Here is a 22,397-nt window from a genome sequence, read left to right on the forward strand (position 1 = left end):
GGTTGAAAAAATAATTAATTGTTTAATTTTTCTTTTGAGAAAAACTGAAAACGGGTCTCACAGACCCGAACACTATACAAGGGTTAAAGCGCTCAATAGCGCACAAACATCAGCATGATGGAGAGTTCCACAGGAGCAGCAATAGAAATTGCTCAGAAATTTGCTTTCTGTCTCAGAATCAATCACGTTATGTCACTGCTAAGTGATGAATGGCAGAAAAACAACAAGTGCACCGCCTTATAGCCCTAATGTTAATCAGATTAATATTATATCAATCTGTTAACACTAGCTACAGTTATTGATTAATCTATTGATCAGCAGACTTTTCGCCTCCTTGTGGACTGGAAGGGTTAAACCAATACTACTCTGTAAACCTGACAGCCCTCCACCACAATCACAGTGAATCTTTTATTTATCAGGAGCAGCCGTCCTTCGTTTCATGTGCTGGTTTCCCTCTGGGGACCCACGGCAGTGCGGAGGTCGATTCGCTGACTCTCTGTCCCCTCCCATCGGCGTCCCCTGTCGCCGTGCGCGGCCACACCTGCATTAAACGGGGGAAGTCCGTCCGGCGGAGAGGCAGAGAGACTGTGGGCTTTCACCGAGAGCGAAAGGAGGGGAAGCGCGGCACCCACGGCACATTCATTGCTCTGGACCCTCTCATCCAAAAGACGGCTGAAGGTATGCGGCGACATACGGCTGTGGGACTTTGATGATCTGGACAACGAGCTGGGAATTACTGAAAAGAAATCGAGCGCAGCTACTGCGCGGAGCTGAAGGCATTCAGTGTGAACAGCTTAGCGCACAGGTAAGAGTGGCTTCTAATAAACAAGCTCCAAACACAGAAGAGTTTCAACTTTTTACCAACAAAGGGCTTTTTTTCTTAAATCCGATTTATTTAAAAACTTACATGCGAGTTTTTGTAACTGCTACATTATTCACGTTCCTTTATTCCCGAATGAACAGCAGTATTATAAAAAGGATTATAAAAGAAGGTCACTGTCGATCAGTAATAATAATAGTAATAATAGCGCTCATCTGCGCAGTAGTGCAGGCTGGTGTCACGGACATAGCACCTTTATTTTTAAAAAACAAAATATTTAACAATTTAGTAAGTTGTATACTAAACTGTTAAAGTGTTATCATATAAAGGTCAGTATCCGTGTCTCTTTTTAAAAGTGTTTTTCTCTCTTGGCTTTTGTAAGGACTTAACTAAAAGACTAAATCCATCTATCTATCTATCTATCTATCTATCTATCTATCTATCTATCTATCTATCTATCTACCTTATGATAGATGTAAGCACTACTTCTTAAAGAAATCCATTGTATGTAGATGTAAGGTGCCTGGATAGTGGTGTCACTTTTCCCACAATAGTTGCATTGTCATGCTCGTATGCTTTCTGGACTTTCCCGGAAGAATAAATTGTCTATTTTATACTGAGGAAAACAAGGAAGTAAAAGATATTGACATTATGCCATACCCACTAACCTTTGCTCTGGTAGGCTGGTCCACAGTTATCAAACACATAGGGCTTCAGATACGCTGTAGATCATCACTTCATAGGGCTGCTGTCATATACTCAGCTATCAGTTTTGCTGCATTGTGGAAAATCCATAAACCACATAGAAAGGGAGTGTTGTAGCTGTATTCAAGCCTTCGCAATTGCAACAGATCAATAGACTGTCCAGGCATGACCCCTGCTGCTTTGCTCATAACCTCTTGATCTGCTGGTACTAATCTAAAGGCCGAAGATGAATCATGGCAGGGCATCTAAATGAGCCGAGGTTACATGCTGACTGTCAGTCTCTCTACACCGAAAGCACTTTAAGGATCATTTAAGATGAGGTCTAACTCTTAAAAACAAGTCAGGCTGAAAACAACATGTGATAGACCTCGTTAAGAAAGAGCCTGAAGTCAACACAGAGTGCAGGATGAAAGAAGGAGAAAAACAAAGTGAGTCAGTGATTGAGTCTGTGGATAACCGTGCAACACAGGGTGCGTTTTTTGTATGTGTTTGTGTGTTGGCTTTGAGACAACACACAAATCAGAGTAGAGTATCAGACAAGAATCTTAAATATCCCCCTTTCTCCACCGTCAGCAGATGCACACAGTCAGGTATGTAGTGTGGCATCGGTAGCAGCTGTAATGACTACATCCACTCCTGTCCCTGGGTATAATACACATCCATCAGTAAGCATAATGAATTCCATAAAGGGGTGAGATGAGGCTAAACTGCCAGACTGTGTTCAGAAAAGGCAATTCTTCCTTTTGTACTTGCATCAAATTGACGATCATAACTTTAAGCTGTTTGCACAAGATTGTTTTTACATCTACACGCATCCATACCGGCAGCTTGTAGAGATAGTGCTTTACCTCTGAACACCACCTCCACTGGAGGGGAGAACAGCGGGCACCACAAGCAAGGGCTGAATCACTCGCAAAATGACTGCAGCTGGCTAAAAATATTAGATTTCACCACATCAGAGGATTATTTTGGCAATCTTTGCTGGTAGTTAATGTTAGCTATATAAGCATTCTGCTGTGGTTAGCGAAGGCACTTGCAGTCAAAACAGTGTCACTCGTATCATTCTGAAAAACGTCTGTAACACAAGCTGAATAATGTCAAAAATGCCTCAGCTTAGCCTGCAGAAATACAGTAAGCTTAAAATGACACTGATTTCTAACTTATCAGTGAGAAAATGCTTACTGCACACACAGACATAGCTGAGTGTCAGCATCCTGTATTCCTTACCAGTTTCTCCCGCTGAAACCCTCACATCATGTTGGCAGGATCCACTTTTGTCTCATCAGTGGGAGGTCCCACCTTTTTAAAAGATGAGACTAATAGCATTTCCAAACATGATTCAGGTTTTCACTTACGCAGCTTATAAAAAAAATACCATGTTGTTAGTGCAGTCTACGCTGGAGCTTGCTGGCATTATATATGAATCAATCAATTATTTACTTCTATAACAGACTGAATTGACAAAGAGGCATGTTTAAGTTTGATGAAGCCGCTGTAGATCCACGGGCTGCTTTCCCCTTCGTGATCAGCACTGCAGCTTTAAATCCACTGCTAACATGTTGGTGTTTTAGCACTTGCGTCATTGTTTTTAACTGGTTAACACATTAACATGTGTTTACTATTGCTAGAACGGTGCTATTAAAAAAACCCGACAGTGATGGGAAGGCTATTTGCTTTCCAGGTACTTGCGAGCAGTAGAGACTCCAAGAAGTTACAGATCAAGCCCAAGTACAATTTATGTAATAAAATAAAGAGCCAATGATCTGACAATCTCATAGGAGGAAGTATTTTGCGACGATGGGAAGACAAAGATCCATTTTAACAGGAAGATACCCTCGGGCAGAACCGGGCTCAGAGGAGGGGTAGCCATCTGTTGTGACTGGTAAGGGAGTGAGGGGAAGAGGAGATGAAGGAGAGCATGGGGAGAGATTTTTGAAACTTTATCAATACTCTGGCATGTATCAGTTTTCTTGCTGGCTCTCTGTCTGTGATATATATAAACATTATAGCAAGCTGCTCGCTCTAGTTTCATATTGTAACGGTGGTTAAGTGTTACTGGACAGTGACATGTTGGTTTTCTCTGCACACTGTTGTTGTTCCTTTAAGATTCATGTTTGGTTGGGCTGCAGGAAGTAGTGCGGGTGGTGTACAGGAAGGGGTGGGGGGGGGGGGGACCTGGTTGTTCTGTGTGGGTGCCAGGCTGAAGAGAGGTGTAGTTCGAGAGCGCTTCCCCCTGAGTTAACAACCCGCTGGCTTATGTGCCGAATAAACGGACAAACTGAGACCCCAACCGTCTGGTTCTTGTGAACGTTACATTGGTGTCAGAAGTGAAGAAAGAAAAAAGAACCCCAGAACGCCCGAGACCCTGTTGCCGGCGACGCTTGCCGTTACGAGACGAGGATGTTGCCGGGCAGGATTAAGAAGGAGACGGAGGAGAGGGAGGTTCGTCCGCGCTCGCCCGCCCATGGAGTGAGGGAAACGGCGCTGCGGCTGTCTGCCGAGGCTGGATTTTCTCCAGGTTTGACTAGGCTCGGGAACTGTTCGCACAGCGGCCGCGATTCCGGCGGGAAGGAGTCGACCTCGCTTGGCGCGCCGTCACGTGATGTAAACAAACATGGCGGCGCCCAGCAAGCTGCAGCGAATATAAAAACGCCTAAGTTCAGCGGCAAGACGCCATGGGAAGTGTTTATCGCACAGTTCGAGCTGTTAGCTGTTGCAGCTGGCTGGTCTGAGGAACATAAAGCTCTCCAATTGGCTTTGTGCCTGTGTGAGGATGCAGCTGCATGCCTGCTGCTGCTGACCGAGGAGCAGAGGGGAGATTATAATGCTCTGGTCGGAGCACTTCAGAGGCGCTTCGGGCAGTATAACCAACCAGTGCTGCTGAGGTCGGAGTTCCACAACAGACGCAGATTGCCAGGTGAGCCCCTCCGCATTTTGGCCCATGAAGTCGAGTGCCTTTGCCGGAGGGCGTATGACAGCATGCCACCATCAGTGCAGGCGGAGTTAGCTCGGGACCAGTTCCTGCAGGCCCTGAGCCCTAAAGAGCTCCGCATGCAAACTCAGCTTGCTCGGCCGGCCACACTCAGTGCAGCCCTGGAGCTAGCGTTGGAGAGGGAGATGCTTGCAGGATCCTCTGGGGGCGCTGACGACGCACACGTGGTGAGGGCTGTGTCAGCACCTGTGGAACAGATGGAGACGCCAGCGGGCCTGTGCAGTTTGGTGCAGACAGCTTCGCTGCAGTCGCCTTCCCCTCGGGCTGGCCCACACCGCCGACCTCAGAGCTGCTGGGGATGTGGACAAGTCGGACACCTCATCAGGCAGTGCCCCAAGCTTGCAGCGGTTCAGGGAAACGCCCACGGGCCCGTGTAGGCGGGAGTACACGGGCCTGGGAGAACGACATCCCCACACCACCGCCACCTCCACCCGGTGCGGCCATCACTGTGGGCTGGACCCAGGTTGGCGGCTTTTGCCATGTTCCAGTGACGATTGCGGGGGTGTCCTGTACGGCCCTGCTGGACACGGGATCCAATGCAACGCTGGTCCGACCCGATATTGTCCCAACCGGAGCTGCTGTACAACCGACTAACGTGCAACTTAAGACTGTGACCGGTGATCTGGCCCCAATGAGAGGGAAGGGAGTGTTCCAGTTCAAGGTGGGGGACCTCGGTGTGTCTTATGCTGCCTGGGTGGCTGACGTGCAGGACGCCTGCATCCTTGGGCTGGATTTTATACAAGCCATTGGTGGTGTACTGGACTTAGGCAAAGGCCTCCTCGTACTCCCTGATGGGAAGAAGGTGCCGCTTATTCCTCCCCCGGTCTGCACAGCATCTGCCGCGGCGTCCACCTCCACCGCAGAGACCCCTGCAGACCCGCCAGCAGAACAGCGAGCGGAGGAGGAGGAGGAGGAGGAGAGGCTCTCAGCAGTGAGGAGTATCTGGTCAAAGAACTGTGAGGGGCTGACTCCACAGCAGCAAGAGAGTCTATGGCAGGTACTAAAAGAGTTTAGTGACATTTTTGCCCTGAAAGAAAGTGATGTTGGCTTGACACACTTGGTAGAGCACGTCATTGAGACCGGGGATGCCCAGCCTATTAAAGTGCGCCCCCGCCGCCTGCCCCTGGCTCATCAGGAGGCTGCAGACAGGGAGCTGTGTGAAATGATGAAGGCGGGCATCATAGAACCATCTGATAGCCCGTGGGCCTCCGCGGTGGTGATGGTGCCTAAGAAAAAAAGTCCTAGGATGCGTTTCTGTGTGGACTACAGACCACTCAACAAAGTGACGAAGAAAGACTCTTACCCCCTTCCCAGGATTGATGAGTCCCTCGACTTAGTAGCCGGGTCCTCCTGGTTTTCCACCCTGGACCTGCGGAGTGGCTACTGGCAGGTGCCACTGTCCCCGGAATCCAGACCGAAGACAGCCTTCTGCACTAACAGGGGACTATGGCAGTTCAAAGTCCTGAGTTTTGGCCTTTGCAACGCTCCTGCGACCTTCGAGAGGCTCATGGACAGTGTGCTGGCTGGCGTCCCACGGCAACGGTGTCTGGTTTACCTGGATGATCTTCTAGTGCACGGGAGCTCCTTTGATGCTGCCCTGGATGCCCTGAGACAAGTGTTGGAGAGGGTGGCGGCTGCAGGCCTGAAGCTGCATCCCGACAAGTGCCACTTCATGAGGAGGGAGGTGGAGTTTCTGGGCCACAAGCTGGGTCGTGAGGGCATCAGCACTTTGGAGGAAAAAATTCACACCATTACCGAGTGGCCCACACCAGCAGACCAGAAACAGCTCAAAAGCTTCCTAGGACTGGCGTCTTATTACAGGAGGTTTGTGAAGGGCTTTTCCTCCATAGCCGCACCACTCTTCCACCTGCTGCAGAAGGACCGTGACTTCATCTGGACCCAGGACTGTCAGCAGGCGTTCGACACCCTCCGCAGATCGCTGACAGAGTCCCCAGTCCTTGCCCCCCCTGACCCCGCCCTGCCTTTTGTCCTGGACACTGACGCAAGTAATGTGGGGCTGGGAGCGGTGTTGTCGCAGGTTGGACCGGAAGGGGAGAAGGTGGTGGCGTACTTCAGCCGGGTCCTGAACAGGAGCGAGCGGCGCTACTGTGTCACACGACGAGAGCTGTTGGCTGTGGTGGCGGGGGTGAGACACTTTAAATACTACCTGTGCGGCACAGCATTTGTTGTCAGAACTGATCATGCTGCCCTTCAGTGGCTGATGTCTTTCAGGGAGCCAGAGGGACAGGTGGCTCGCTGGCTGGAGGAGCTCCAAGCCTTCAATTTCACCGTGGAGCACAGAGCAGGGACGCACCATTCTAACGCAGATGCCCTCTCTCGCCGCCCATGTGCTGCAGCTGGCTGCCGTTACTGTGAGAAGCGAGAGGAAATAGAGCGGGAACTCACGACAATAGACGGAGCAGCACAGCTCGCCTGCAGGGTTCTTCTGGTGGTGGATGCAGCGGAGTGGAGGGCACGGCAGGAACAAGACACAGACCTGCTGCCGGTCCTGCAGTGGCTGGAGAAGGGGGAGCAACCCCTTTGGGATGAGGTCACTGGGTTTTCCATCTGTACCAGGGGGCTGTGGGCCAAGTTTGCAGCTCTCAGGCTGAAGGAGGGGGTGTTGGAGCGTGCCTGGAAGGATCCTGCCACGGGGGAGGAGAGGTGGCAGGTTGTGGTGCCAAGGTCGCTGAGGTCAGCTGTGCTGGGAGCCTGCCATGGGAGCACTGGCTCTGGCCACTTTGGGGTCTCCAAGACTCTTCGCCGCCTCCGCCAGGGCTATTACTGGGGTCAACAGCGGAGGGATGTGGAGGACTTTTGCCGCAGCTGTGATGCATGTTCCTCACACAAAGGGCCACAAGACCAGTCCCGGGCTCAGCTTCAGCAGCAACCAGCAGGAGCCCCAATGGAGCGAGTAGCTGTGGACGTCATGGGCCCATTTCCTCGCACAGACAGAGGAAACCGCTATGTTCTTGTGGCCATGGACTATTTTACCAAGTGGCCGGAAGCATACGCCATCCCAGATCAGGAGGCTGAGACGGTCGCTGATGTATTAGTGGAGGGGATGTTCAGCCGCTTTGGAACAGCAGAGACCCTCCACAGTGACCAGGGGCGTAACTTTGAGTCCAAGGTATTTGCTGCCATGTGTGAACGCCTTGGGACTAAGAAAACCCGCACCACCCCACTTCACCCCCAAAGCGATGGGCTGGTGGAAAGGTTTAACAGGACGCTGGCCCAGCAGCTAGCCATCCTTACCTCAGAACACCAACGGGACTGGGATTACCATCTTCCCCTTACCCTCATGGCCTACAGGTCAGCAGTGCAGGACTCCACCCAATGTACGCCTGCCCTGCTCATGTTAGGGAGAGAGCTGAGAACTCCTGCAGAGTTGGCTTTTGGGAAACCCCCGGACGCGCCAGAGGCACCACCGGGCCGGGACTACGCAAGGAAGCTGCAGGACCGGCTGGATTCTGCACATTCCTACGCCCGAGAGCAGCTGGCGAAGGCAGGCCTGCGCCAAAAGAGGAATTACGACATCACCACTAAAGGGAGGCACTTCCGTGCTGGGGAGCTGGTGTGGGTCTACAGCCCAAAGAGGAAGAAGGGACGGTGTCCTAAACTGGATAGCAGCTGGGTGGGGCCTTGCAGCGTCCTAGAGCGAGTGGGGGAGGTTGTTTACAGGGTGCAGTTGCCTCCTAGGGGGAGGATAGTAGCGCTGCACAGAGACCGGATGGCCCCCTACAGAGGACAGTCCCTCCCCTCCTTTCCAGAGGGACGTGTACAGAGCGTCCATGACCCTGCTCAGAGGGGCCCCCGACCGGGGCTGCGTTCCCCCCCCTCGGACTCTTCACCCCAAAGCCCCGAAGCTCCGCTTCCTCCTCAGGGGCTCAGGAGGTCAAGGAGGGAACGTAGGCTACCGCCCCGCCTCAGAGACTGTGTCGTTCCCTCGGGGACGAGGAACTTATTGCTGGGGGGGCAGTGTAACGATGGTTAAGTGTTACTGGACAGTGACATGTTGGTTTTCTCTGCACACTGTTGTTGTTCCTTTAAGATTCATGTTTGGTTGGGCTGCAGGAAGTAGTGAGGGTGGTGTACAGGAAGGGGTGGGGGGGACCTGGTTGTTCTGTGTGTGTGCCAGGCTGAAGAGAGGTGTAGTTCGAGAGCGCTTCCCCCTGAGTTAACAACCCGCTGGCTTATGTGCCGAATAAACGGACAAACTGAGACCCCAACCGTCTGGTTCTTGTGAACGTTACAATATTAAGCATATAAAAGTGTGGGGGCATCAGTGTTTTTTCAATCTTATCGATACAATAGTCATTAGAGCATCTCACTTAACCGCAGGTGTCCTCCTCATATAGGCACTACAGAGAAAGTTGGGAGCTCATTATAGTTGTTAGGTTTCATCCTCCGGGGAACATAGATGTCAAAAAAAATTCCTGTCACCTAAGACTAAAAATCTGTATTAAAAGTTCAGCCACAACGTGCAGCTGCAGGATGGAGACATCAGTTCAGGTAGTGAGGAAATAGCCAGACACTGAGACAGCCATCTCATTCATTACAATTATCATCACCAGACAGCCAATATCAAATTAAAATATGTTGAAAATCACCTTTAAAACCCACAAGAGGAAAGGGTCAGGGTTAAAATAAACAAAGACAGAAGATGGGGAGGTGGGGGTGAGCCTTTTCCATCGTCAGCGGGAGTGAAGCAGAAGGGGACCAGCATGTTAATTGGTGATTTGATTAGCGTTTTAATATTGCAGCTGTGCATGACAAGGGAAAGCAACCGGCTGGACAGAGGTTCTTCCCTTTTTTCTTTTTCTTTTTTAATCAACACTCCTCCACTTCGGGGACCGAGGGTTATTACACAACTTAGTCATTATGCACGTCATTCAGTTAATTTCCTTCAACTTTCAAAAAAAAAAAGAGAAAGAAAGAAAAAAAATCTGGATTTCTGGAGTCATGGTAAAGGAGCCAGTTTGACAGAAGCAGAAATATTCGAGCCATTTTGAATTGTGCTCAGTGTTTAAAAGCCCCATTTGGCTCCCATCGTACCGGCTGAGTGAGATCCAGAGCCTCTGCTAAGCTGAATTAGACTGGTCTACATTTTTGTCAACAGCAGTGTTTCCAGTGAGAGGAAGAAGTCTATTTAAAAAGAGAGGAACACCATATTCCAGATAACAAATTTGTGCAAATCGAGTTTTGGCTTTGATTGTTAACATGTGTTCGCGTTGGGGATTAACAATACTCAGCAGTTTTACCGAGGCTGATGAATTGGCATATTTTTTAATGTTGGGAATGATGGGATGTGAATACAAGAATGATTGAAGGGAGAATAGCATCAGAATTTCAAGGAGAAAACAATGTAAACACCAAAACAGGGAAAAAGGTCCAGGTAGCTGTGTGCATGACACATGTTTGCATGGGGCTTTGAGTCAAACAGGCTTTTACCTGAATCCAGAGGGACCTCTGTGAGTAATCCCCCCTCCACACCCCATGCACATCTCTGCCTTCACAACATCCCAATACCCGAGCAGACAGAAAAGATAAGAAGTAGCCACACAGAGGAGCACTGGTAGTGAGACAGAGAACGATATGAGAGGCATAGAAAAAAGGGAGGAAACGTGTGTAAAGCTATGGAGATAAGGAAGAGTGTGAAGAAAGCAGATGGGGATGAGTGTGTGTGCTTGGTTGTGGATAAAGTGTCAGGGGGGAAGGTCTTGGCTGGTCGTGCCAGTCAGGGTGATATTGTGTCATAAGCTGAGATATAAAGCTCATTTGGGAAGGAAGAAAATCACCTGAGATGAGGCAGTGGGTAAGGAGGAGAATGAAAATGGGAAGTTTAAAGCATCTAAAAATATTAATATCGCTTACAACTGAAGGTCTGCAGCCACACTAGCTGCTCTGTGAAGCTGCCTAATGCATCAGATTGCAATGTCGACAAATTTTCACGTTAGCCATATTAACGCTAGCTAATTAGCAACAAAGTGCAGGTGGAGCAGTTGGGAATGCCATTAATGTAGAAGGGATTGGCAATTAGCCAAAGTTTCTGACAATAGATGAGGTAAGAAAACAACAACTTATTCATCCCAAAAGTTTGGAAATTACTGCGGTATATCTGCCAAAACATCGGAAACGTGTAGCTCAATAGCCCATAAAGGTAGAAGATTATGCTAAAAGAAGAGCCCAGTTAAATGGATTATAAAAAAAGTGAAGGAACAACAAGGAACTTAAATCTAAACTGAATTTGGGTATTGTGGTATGAGAGAGCCACAACCTCAAAAGCACAGTCACCATTTTTTTGTCTTTAACCTAAATCACAGACCTCAGGGATCTAGATGTTATGTTTGGTTGTAGTAATTCACTGACATACAGAGTTGTCTGACCATGGAGGGCTCTGAAAGGGCTTACCAAAAGTTTTAACTGAAGCGTAAACTTTAGGGGGAGCCAGTGTAAGGAAGACAAAATCTATATCCCATGGGACCTGGTGCGTGAAAGAGGCATTCCGGATCATTTGTAGGCGATCCAGGGATGATTTGCTCAGGCAGAGGAATAAGGGATAACAAATAATCAAGACAAGAAGCCATGCATAATTATCTCCATTTTACTTTGAGACACAATACATTCAAGATGGACAGAGGGTGGTAAGGATCTGTTTGCTATACATAGCTACCGACCACGTACAGGGTCATTTGGATGACCTTTGTGGCAGCTGATGGAGGAATCCAATCGAGAAACATTGTTTTGCAGTAACATATCTGGTATTAAACCACTTTTTCTTTAATCACAACTACTGCAATCCATTCACATTTGTTCTTACCACTTAGATTAATGTCCCTGTCCACCCCAAAGGTCCCGAAGCCAGGTACAGTCGCACGCTGAAGTGTGATTGTAGCAGTTTCTCGCTGCAGCACTCCAGGAATCACATCAAACTTACTTCCACTGTGTTCCCTCTGGGCTTAATCACACCTAGAGTAATTAATTAGTAATGGCACAAGATTAAAATTTAAGGCATCGACAGATTCATCATGAATCATCCCAGATGGTACTTGAACCACTTCTCATTTGTTGAGACTTTTCACCCGGGACCAAAAGTTCATCCTGACGGGTGGCGCCGGACAAACTGAAAATGAATGCCTGCAGTAAATTTCATGGTAGTGCATCCACCAGCTATAGAATTAGTTAAATCCAACCCACACTGCCATCTTTAAAACCCCAGTAGCTGAAAACAAACCATTAGTTTCTGAAAAAGAAACGTAGTTCTGGTTGCGGTGTTGCGGGGGTTCATCTGGGTATTCCGTTCCTTGATAATGTGCAAGATTTTAATTAAGCTCGTTAATCAGTTTGACGATCACGCACCGGTTTGTAGACTTGAAGCATCTTTAACATTTGAACACAGTGATTTGCTTGCCGTTAGAGGGATAGAAGCTGAATTTCAGTGGCAGAACAGGAGAGGAATGAACGTGTAAGTGCTTTTAAAGTGAACCATAGGGTTAAAGAACAGTATGTGCAGCTCCTGTAAAAGTCTTTTCTTTTTCTCTTAGGTTTTCCCTTGTGATGCCTGGCAGAGTGAGGACAGTAATACTGACTCTGCCATTGTCTCATCACTGGTTCCGGACACAGCGAGGCTCCCCGAGTGTCTTGCCTGTCCATTGTGACTAGAGAACAGACGAAAGATCCAGCTTGCCTGCATAAAGACCTATTCAGCATCATTCTTCTTTGCCAGCCACCTTTGTTATACCAGGAACAAGAGTGAAGTCTCAGCACTCTCCTTAGCCCCTAGCCTTTCCCTCTGTCCCTTTGCTTCTAACGCCCTTATCCCCAATCCACTTCCCTGAACCCCTTTCCCACTCCCCAGGCCCAGTTTCAGCCCCATTCGGAGTCCCAGATGACTGCTCAGAAACATCCGTTACCCTCCCACTCTGCACAAGTCTTCTTTCCTCTCCCTCCAGCCCCCGTGGCGCTTGGCACCGATGCCCATCACATAGACAGATGGAGCCAACCCTGACCCCTCTCTTCGCCCGTGGGGACGCCAAGAGAATCAACGCCTGACTAGAGGAGAAGAGGGTGGGTGCGAGTGTAAAAGGGGGGGGGAGACAGGAAGTACAGCATTGCTTTGTCACCACAGCAACACATCGTCTAATCTCCCATGGACTCCCCTTCAGCCCGTCCTGCCGTCCTCAGATAAAAAATGCACACAGCAGGAAATTCAGCAGCAGGAGCAGAAGGATCTATCTTTTTTCTGACATATTTTCGCTTTGATTATTTGGCACTGATGCCTTGTTCTACATTTGTGCAGTAAGAGGATGTGAAGATTGGAAAAAAAACCTCTAAATATAGTGAACATAATTTAGAGGAAAGCAAATGAACTGCAAATACTGAAGGAAAGGCTGTCTATAGCACAACAAGTTTGGTTTTGAGCCCCAAACTTCCTCTTCCCCTCCAGTCTGTGTGCTCCAGAATGAATTCACAGAAGTTGCAACAGCCTGGCAAACAATATTTCAGCTTTTTTTAAACAGCATACAAGCCACTTCCCATTGTGCTGTGCTTACCTGAATAAAGCTGTTTTCTCTTTTTTTCCTCTGACAGTCAAAACGTAATACGCATTGCATTCCAGTCCGAGCTTCCCTGGATGTCAACGCATGCTTTTATCTGCTGTAAGCTACCACGTTCTGCACTGCACCTTTGCCAAGCACTCAAACATCCACTTCATTTTGGGGTTATTGCGCTTTCATTCTCCCACCTGAGTCCCTGCATTTTTCTTTCTTTCTTTGCATTTTTAAAATAAGCAAAATTTTGCCTACTTCACTTTCTTTGGATGCTTTTGCTCTCTTCTATCAAACTTTGCTGACCGGCACTCTGATTAGCATACGATATCCTGACATCCAACTTTAAAAAGAACCCCTCATCAACAGTAAAACGAGGCACTAATGGCCGGTGAAATGAATTCAGCTGGCCAACATAACAGAGGCGGGAATACCGGAGTCCCAAAGCTTCCCAGGTAATTGGAGTGAGGTATACTGTATTTTACTCTAAAGCACAGCTCCTCTTGTGACCTTGTGGGCTGAAAACGTAGCAGAGACGGAGAGAGCGAAAGAGAAAGAGGATGATACTCTGTGTCCGGGGTTTACAATTACAGTGTCTTTGGGATTTTTAATGACTTTAATTAAGTTTTGGTTGCATTAGCAGTACAGAGAATGTTTTTACTGGTAGTGTCAGCCCATTTCAATCATGTCAGTACTTCTGCAGAGCTGAGTGTCCATGACACACTTATTATTCCTGTCACTTAAAAGACAGCCATCTACGGTGGTCTTCAGACACTGTGTCTTCTGATAAATTTAAATAATAATCACTAGAGTAGCTTTCAAATGCCTTTATAAGCTACTTTAGACATCAAGATGTGCTGATTTATAATCAGCACATTTTTGATATGCAAGTACCTGCCACATTCATAGGTCACGACAAGTGCCGGGATTGTCAGTCCAAATGAAGGGATGAAGCAGATTCTCAATAATGCTGCTTGTCAACTCAGCCTCGCTGAGTTTTACAGTCAGCGGCAGTAGTGCATCTGCGGATCTATATTTTATGAATATGCCAAGAGTTGTGGGAGTGTGAATCGACGGCTAAAGGTGTGAAGATTCATCGTTAGACATGGTGCACTGAAGGTTTTAGCGCACGGGTGTAAAACAGTGGGATGAAGATGACTTCGGGCAACAGCAGTGCCGCAAAATCTTTTTGAATTTTCAAGCATGAGGAGATGGCCCTACCTCATTCACAATCTGTGTCAGACTGTATCAAGGTTTCAGACTGACAACCAAAGATTATTTCAAGCTTTTACTAAAGAAAAAAAAGTCAACTTTTGACATTAGTGACTTGAGCAGAGCACAGTGGAAAAACTGAATAATTTGTTTGTGTAAATTATTTGTGCCTCTCTACTTCTTTTCTATTTCTTAAAAGGAGGCCAGCACAGAGTTAGGCAGTGAGTCAGTGCTTTTGTGGAGATATTTATGAGGCCAATAAGACACGGATGATATGACAGGGTTTAGAGGTCATATAAGTGATAAAAAGAAGAAAGGCAGACACAGCCCAGCAGTTCTGTGTCTGTGTTTTGTCTCTGTGGGGATTCGACTGCGAAAAACAGAACATGAAGTAAGATATACTCGCGTCATCGAGGGTTCAGTTTCATCTTGTGTCACGTGCCGGTGCCTCTCGCTCTGTCGCCCTGTTGATCACGCGCTTCATGTTACTAGGAGCTTAAGTTTCACAGCTTTGGGTGGCGTTGTAGCGTCTTTCTTTTTTTCACCTTAAATCATATGTTTCTTCATCTCAGTGACTGTGCTGTGTTTTTGGCCTCACCTGTCAGTGACACTGAGCTCAAATCAGCTGGGATTAATTAGTGACTCAACATACATGCACAGGTGCACACACAGAGACACACACGTGCACATATGCGAAAACAAATGCAGATACTCAGTGAAACATGCACAGGCTTATCATATGATTAAACGTGATAAGTCACATGTTCTTTTTATAGCATTTCTTTTAACTACTTATCTACAACTGTAAAAAAGCCAACCACACACACACACACGCGCGCGCGCACACACACATACTGACACAGCACTCCACCAGATACAGGATGTGAAAAGCTTCCAGAACAGCATGTTGCCAATAAACACCCTCCTCCTCGGCTGTAATTACCTCACTCTTCATTTCACACCTTGTGTATGCAACTCATATCTCCCCGTGTCACGGTATAACTGCTCCACCTCGATACAAGGCGGTACCTGTCCATACTGACAAGAAATGTGATCTTGCATGTTTGTTTAGTCTTTTCCAAACAGCGTGTGTGTCTGTGTGTGTGTGTGGGGGGATTCAAAGATGCGATTTCAATTTCAATTTGGATCCACGACCGCTGAGGACAAACTGTGACTACTGTCAGCTTCTGTTGGACAGCGTGGGCCTGTGACTTTGATAGAAATAAAGCCGCAGACAGTTTTTTTTTTTTTTTGAAAGACAAGCTGTGGAGAGCCATAACCTTGAGGTTGTTTGCTTGCTGTTTGTTTACATAACTGTGTTACAGGTGTGTGAAGAGGTTACGAACTACAGTGTGGACGCTAAATGTGCTGAGGTCAGCAAGAAGGTTAAATAAAGGGTTGGTGGTGATTTGGGGGGTTTACTCCAATTTGTGTTAACAGTGCATGTGAGGAAGGAAAAGAAGATTTACTGGACTCAAGGTAATAGAAAGATTCGTCAAGTGAGGCTGTGTGGGTGTCTGTTTGGAAGGATGAAAAGAACGAAAATTTACATTTGTGGATTAGCTGTTTGATTTTCAGTGACTCAACTGTGTAAAAGGGGGGGGGATAGGAATTGTTTATTCTATCGACAGCTGATGCTCCTTTTATCCAGCCGCCTCTGTAGTGGCAACTCATTACCATAGTGATAACGAGAGAAAGAAAAGGTTGCCGGTGTCAGCACACCAAGTTTTTTTTACATAGAAACTTTGTGTGTGTATATGTGTGTGTACGTGTCTTTAATTTGTCTGCTTTTTATCCGTTGCTGCAAAATATACACAAACTTAAAATTTTTAAAGAGAAACTTGACACCGAGCTGAATAACACTGTTTGTGCTTGTTGCTTCTCAGGTTTCACACAGTGTCAGAAAATAAAAGAGCAGAAACAAAAAACAAACTTGTTGGTGAATAGGAGGCAAAGAACTTCAATCTCTGGAGCTCAGCATGCAGAGGATTTTTAGCTGGTCTGAAGTTTTTCTTTAACTTATCTTGTACTGATCACATCCTTCAGGGTGTGGAAAACAAAGAGACCCTTAAAAACAAGAAGGAAGAAACAGAAGTAAAGTCTTCGTATATAAGCCTGTGTTTAGCCAGACACTGTTGAACGTGGGTGGTTAGAGCACCTTGAAGCGACTGTTGTTGTGATTTGGTGCTGTGTAGATTCAATTGAATTGAATTGAATTGATCTGAAAGTTAAGCTATTACTCCTCTCCACGTTGTGCTTGGGGAAGAAATGATAGACGAGCACTTCTTATCCATGCATTTCTGTGCTGTGACTTATTGTTTGGTTAGGAATTGAATCTATGTACTAGTTAGTAAGACAGTTATCTAACTAAGTGAGCTGGAGAGGCCACCTACAGCACTGAATGAACTGTATGTCTTGTCTTCCAGGTGACTGCTACCAACTAACACTTTTGCCGATGTGTGGATTCTTTGATTCAGAAACTAACGCATTAAGGATGACTGGGATCTGACTCTGTATCCGGTGTTAACTACAAGAAAAACTACAAGAAATTCCATGAATTTTCAGGAACAATACATCCAAACTAACTTTGTGGAACCTTTGAGTACAAACCATTGTGGATAAAATACAATACACTGATCTCAGTAAAATTTTTTGGAACATTTTTGGGGAATTACATTTAACCTCTTTTTAGATCTGCTAAAAATCGAAAAATTTCTGGATAATTTTGAGCAAATTCCCCCATAAAGCTTCTGGAATCTCTTGCTTGTCCTGATTGACCTGCAGTAACCTTTGGTAGATTTAGGAAGGACCAAAGTAACCTTGTGGATTCTCATTCCCTCGTTGTGGTGGTTGCATCCTTCTTCAGCAGGCTGGGAGTACCACTACAATGCCGGAGCTGGACAACCTTCCCCCCGCAAGGGAAGCCAGGAGTCCTGAACTGGGCCTTAATGGTCCAGCAGACCCAGCACAGATTCAGCACAGCATCCTAGAGGAACAAGTGGAGCTGTGGTGGTTCAGAGATCCTGGGAAGTCTTTCCTCTGCTACTGTGTCGCTGTGATTCTCATTCTGGGTTGCGGACTTGGGGGCGTCGGCCTTCTTTCGACTACCACCAGCGTCTCGAGTGAGTGGCGGCTCGGCACGGGCACAGCTTTGTGCCTGCTAGCCTTGGGAGTCCTGCTCAAACAACTTCTCAGCTCAGCTGTGCAGGACATGAATTGCGTTCGGAGCCGACAGCGGATCGACATGCTAAAGAGCGGCGGTTTATCGGACCTTCTAGTGGTTTTAATTACCGGGCTGTCACTGTTGATTTGTGGAGGGGTTCTACTGCATCTGGCCCTTGCCAACCGTATGCCAAAGCCTGGCCAAGCCCTTAATGACATGTACATTTCTGGAGTGGTTTTGCTGGCTGGAGGTGGAGCTGCAGTTGTGGGTGTTGGGATATACTCTGTAGTGGTGATCCTTCTTGAGAGGACGAGGCACGGACGGCGGTTTGTAGACCGGGTTTTGCACATCTTCACTGTTTCAGGACATATGGACCGTCACGCTCGAAGAGAGACTACCTCCAGTTTGGCTAACCTTATATGAGATGCAACCCCAATAAAGCTTTTTTTTGCCCACTGGCTCAACTAAATTAGAACTGGCTTTATGCCCAGACACAGATTCATACCATGCATGCTTCGGCAGACTGCGTACGAGATAAAATAGTTGAGTGTGTAGTATATTCTTAGTGAACACGTTAGTTATTGGCAGTCAGATCTCTGTGAGTAAGGATGCAAAAATGGAAAATGCCAGAAGAACCGAACACATGGTGATGGTCTGCTTTTTATCTATAGTGGGTAAATGTTACTCCATTCTCACAGGACAAATACTAAACAGCATGGAGAAGACACACAGAACAACAACAAAAAATATTTAAGCCAGTTCTGATAAATTACAAGCACAATTTTTATCCCACAGGAGAAGCAAGCTACAACTGAGTACAGCTAACCTACAGCAGGAGTAAAGTCCATGAATGAACTTTGAGCTATTCCCTGTCTATCAATTCCAAGAACTGTAAGCCTACAACCAAACAAACCCATCTTGTTCTCTAAAAGATGAAGTAATGTTTTTTGAGTCCTCATTTGGAGGGCGGCACATTCAAATTTATGCATGTGATTTGCATCTGTGATAACTGACCAGGGACCACACATCTGACCACTACCTGCTCACTGAGGCTCTCGTAGTTGCGGATGAGAGTGTCATCTGAATGGATGAAATGGAAATTGAATAAGATGGAATCTGCAAGAAATGGGACAGTATGAACATGAACAAAATCCTATTTATAATTTTTGATTCATATCCCATCCTCATGATCTTCGTGTATATGTGAAAATATTGCCTCTGCAGTTTCTGGGATGATGAATACGAGGGATTCTTTGGGAGTTTTATTGCCTCGGTTTAATAATAATTTAACAAAATTCATGCTGCGGAGGTATAGTGTTTGTGGCAGCCTGTCAAATGTGATTGTTGGAGACTTGTATCACAGCACTTTAGAATGTATGAATAACTTGTGTTTTTTGTGCATCAACACTGTACTGTCTTAATTGTGACTCTCGCGGCGCTTTGTTATCTTAAACCAGTGTTAATCGAGATTTTTGATATCGTCACGGCATCGCATTCCACTGTGTACTGTAAAACATTCATTTAAAATAACGTGGAGGTCATAAAGAACAACCACCAAGCTTTGCAGACTCATTTAGTCTCGCTTTGTTGCATGGATTTCTCTCATTGTCCAGGTGGGCAGCCAGGGTGAGCATTAGAGTTTTGATACCACCAAAAAAAGATAATGCAAATCTTGCTGGATTAAGGCTTAAATAATAGGAGTTAGTCTCCAGTTCTGATTTTGTACCCACTATCTTGTGATGGCATCACATTTGCCACAACAATTTTCAACATGTTGTTCACATTCTCAGCCATGAATAGCCTACTCAGTATTCATTATTTCTTTATTAGATAAAGGATTGCTCATGGCTGTGCTCAGACTGAGTCTTTATTTGATGTCAGTTACACACTTAAAATTTCATGGCTACATCTTGTGCTGTTGGACTTCTCTAAATAATACTGAGACTTTACAAAAATACACTTTTAATTTAACCGCGGTGCATAGCTGGAGGTGTCATCTGTAGTCTCGGCACTTTGAATTTATTAGATGTGGGCTATTTCTGGCTCAGATAATAAGCCATAATCATTCCTCACAAAGCTGAGACGAAGCAAAATCAGTGAAATTAAATCCATTGCATCAGCCTGGCCAGTCATAGAATTTCAGTGCATTTGCAATCGTTTAAACTAGGTTGTCGATATGTCTACGTGAGTTTTTCTCTGAATTGGACAACTCCACGCTATGCTGCTGAAAATATAGCTTTGGTATAATTTAATCCTTCTTGTTTCCAGAAATATAAATATATATAAATATATATATAAAAAATATATCGCAAAAGCAATCATGTTTCGTCCTTTTGGAAAAGTTCGTTCGATACTTTTAAGACGCAAGGACAGAATCAGAGTAGAAGATGCAAAAGGTCATTCGTGTTTGCGAAACACTTACAGAATAACCTAAAAAATGGCCTTGCATTGTGTTTCTGTTGTGTGTGCGTATGTAAGTCAGTAACGCCTCTTATCTGTCCGCACATACGCACAGGCTGCTGCCTTGAGACAAAAGGGTCACACAGTTAACCATTGTTGGTGTGATGATGGACAGCAAGCTGAAGGCACAATGCACAACACAGTGATCTGTGGGGGCTGGCATAGACCAGCACCACTTTCTTTCAATACACACACACACACACACACACTGAGAAAAATAAAATAGCATGGACCCTGCTGGATTTTGACAACACACAGAAATCCTCTGACTTTTACTTACATAAGTTTGCCTTTTGACCTGCAGTGGCCTATACAGTAGAAATGACTGGCTGTGAACCCATGCATGACAGCCAGAAGAGGTGAACAGAGCGAACTGGGAGGCAGTTCTGATACTGAGGAGAGAGGACTGTGTGGGAGGAGAGGATTCAGAGCTTTTCTGTCAAGCTAAACAGAAGAAAGAATACAAAAACTGGACAAATTGTTTCTCTGCTATACACTGGATTTGAAAGACATTCAGACCGCTCTTCTGCTTGGTATCGTGTTGTTAAATTCATCTTAAAAGGATAAAGTGGTCATTCTTGTCCACAAGTTTACACTGCAGTAAAAACACGTTTTTTTCCGCTGAAGAATAAAACAAAAAAAAAATCCAAATTCTGATTTACTAAAATATTCAGACCTTGTACTGTGGCCCTCCTAACTTTGTTCAGGTGCATCCTGTTTGCTTAAGACTTTCCCCACATTGCATTTGAATGGAGTTCTCGTTTGATTCCAAAACTAGGCTTCATTTTGAACACAGTATTGCTGAAACGCCAAACAACATCTGTGGGTGAGACGTGAAGATGCATATGGCGGCCCTTCAAATTCTACTCACAATTCTTCTAGCTTAACGCTATGCATTAGCATGTTGCATACATTTATTCCAATGACTACTTAGCTGTCTGTGGTCTAACTAGATAACAATTATCCCTAACCCCAGGCAACCAAAACATGCCAGAAAACAAAAGAACACTTTTTAATCAGAGTACAGCATCGAGTCAGTTAAACCTCTGAGATATTGACCTGGTCAATTAAGTAGCAGAGAGGGTTTTTAATTAGTTTCAGCTGCTTTGGTGTTGATGAAATTAACAACAGGAGGGGCAACAGTGAGACAATCCCCAAATACAAATGGTTTTAGGGGTGGAGGCCACTAATTGTTTTTTTTTCCACTAATTTGGCATTTGGCTAGGGTCTGCGGTAATACTACTGGTAACACAAGGCAATACCAGGGCCCTACAGTGATGCCACAGGTGGTCTAGCTCCTCCAGCATGTTCCATTGCCAGAAGGTTTGCTGTTTCTCCCAGCACAGTCTTAAGAGTATGGAGGAGATCCCAGGAGACAGGCAATTACTCTAGGAGAGCTGGAATGGACTTAACTCATCAGCAGGACTGATATCTGGTCTTTTGTGCAAGGAGGAACAGGACGAGCACTGCCAGAGCTACCAAATGACCTCCAGCAGGTCACAAGTTGTGAATGTCTCTGATCAAACAATCAGACGCAGACTTCATGAGAGTGGCTTTGAGGGGCTGACGTCTGCTAGTTGGCCCTGTGCTCAGTGCCCGGCACCGTGGAGTCCGATTGTCATATGCTGGTGCAGTAGGTCCTGAGTTTCTCCTGGTGCACAACATAGCCTGGCCTCATGGGGCAGTATGTTTGCAGGCACTTCCTGGAAAATGAAAAAACTGATACCAATGACTGGTCCCCACCCTTTGCCTGACCTGAATCCAATAGAACACCTCTAGGACTTTGTTTCCATCCATCCAGTGCCACTAGGTTGCATCCCAGACTGTCCAGGAGCTCAGTGGTGCCCCAGTCGAGACCTGGGAAGATAGCTCTCAGGGCACCAACCATCATCTCATTAGGGGCATCCTCTGGTATTGTCAGAGCTCTACAAAGGGACCTCATGAGTGTCGTTATGAGTTGCTGAAATTAAATTTTGGAAAAATGGACTAGCCTACCGTGTAATTTTTTCACTTTGATTTTCAGGGTGTCTTTGAATTTAGCCCTCTGTAGGCTGATTATTGTCATTTCCATCAAACAATGTTGCATCATTTGAAACAGTACCCAGTCCATATCAGTATAGATATCCAGCATGTTTTTTTCCTACTGAAATCTCATGTATATTCAAAATGCTCCTTTAATTTTTTTGGTCCGTGTAGCAAACTGACATGAGAATGGCATCAATTACCTCATCTAACGTCCCGCAAGAATTTATTAGCATATTTCACAAAATGTCAGACTAATCATTTAAAAGAATTGCACCTTAATGTAGCGCCTTTATGCCGTTAACTCAGAATAATAATGGAGCACTAATCTGAGATCTGTTCACTAATGTGACAGATTGTTGATCTACATTTCAGAGCTGGCAAACATTATTTCACCCACAAATATTAAAATTTGCTTGACCAATGTAGTAAGGAACTATGTGCAAAAATTACAACCAAACAAACAAAACACTGATA

General features: G+C 46.0%; 1 protein-coding gene across 6 annotated transcripts; it reads left to right on the top strand.

The window, feature by feature from the left end:
- The first annotated feature begins 402 nt into the window (after nucleotides 1-402).
- On the top strand, nucleotides 403-18,997 carry tmem125a (transmembrane protein 125a). 6 transcript variants are annotated; one of them, XM_082510266.1, is made up of 4 exons: nucleotides 403-805; nucleotides 12,062-13,174; nucleotides 13,433-13,518; nucleotides 16,702-18,997. In XM_082510266.1, exon 4 carries the CDS (start codon nucleotides 17,163-17,165, stop codon nucleotides 17,859-17,861), a length of 699 nt encoding a protein of 232 aa, XP_082366392.1. In that variant the 5' UTR covers nucleotides 403-805; nucleotides 12,062-13,174; nucleotides 13,433-13,518; nucleotides 16,702-17,162; the 3' UTR covers nucleotides 17,862-18,997. The 6 variants fall into 6 exon arrangements, with proteins under 6 accessions (XP_082366392.1, XP_082366393.1, XP_082366391.1 ...); XM_082510267.1 differs by having other exon boundaries at nucleotides 12,062-12,584; nucleotides 13,107-13,518; XM_082510265.1 differs by having other exon boundaries at nucleotides 12,062-15,754.
- Nucleotides 18,998-22,397: the final 3,400 nt, after the last annotated feature.

The sequence above is a fragment of the Aulonocara stuartgranti genome (assembly GCF_965226115.1).
Source record: "Aulonocara stuartgranti genome assembly, chromosome: 17".
NCBI classification, from domain to species: Eukaryota; Metazoa; Chordata; class Actinopteri; order Cichliformes; family Cichlidae; genus Aulonocara; species Aulonocara stuartgranti.

What these genes read in the sequence shown, in the direction of transcription:
- tmem125a (XM_082510265.1), top strand. Translation starts at nt 17,163, where the DNA reads ATGCCGGAGCTGGACAACCTTCCCCCCGCAAGGGAAGCCAGGAGTCCT.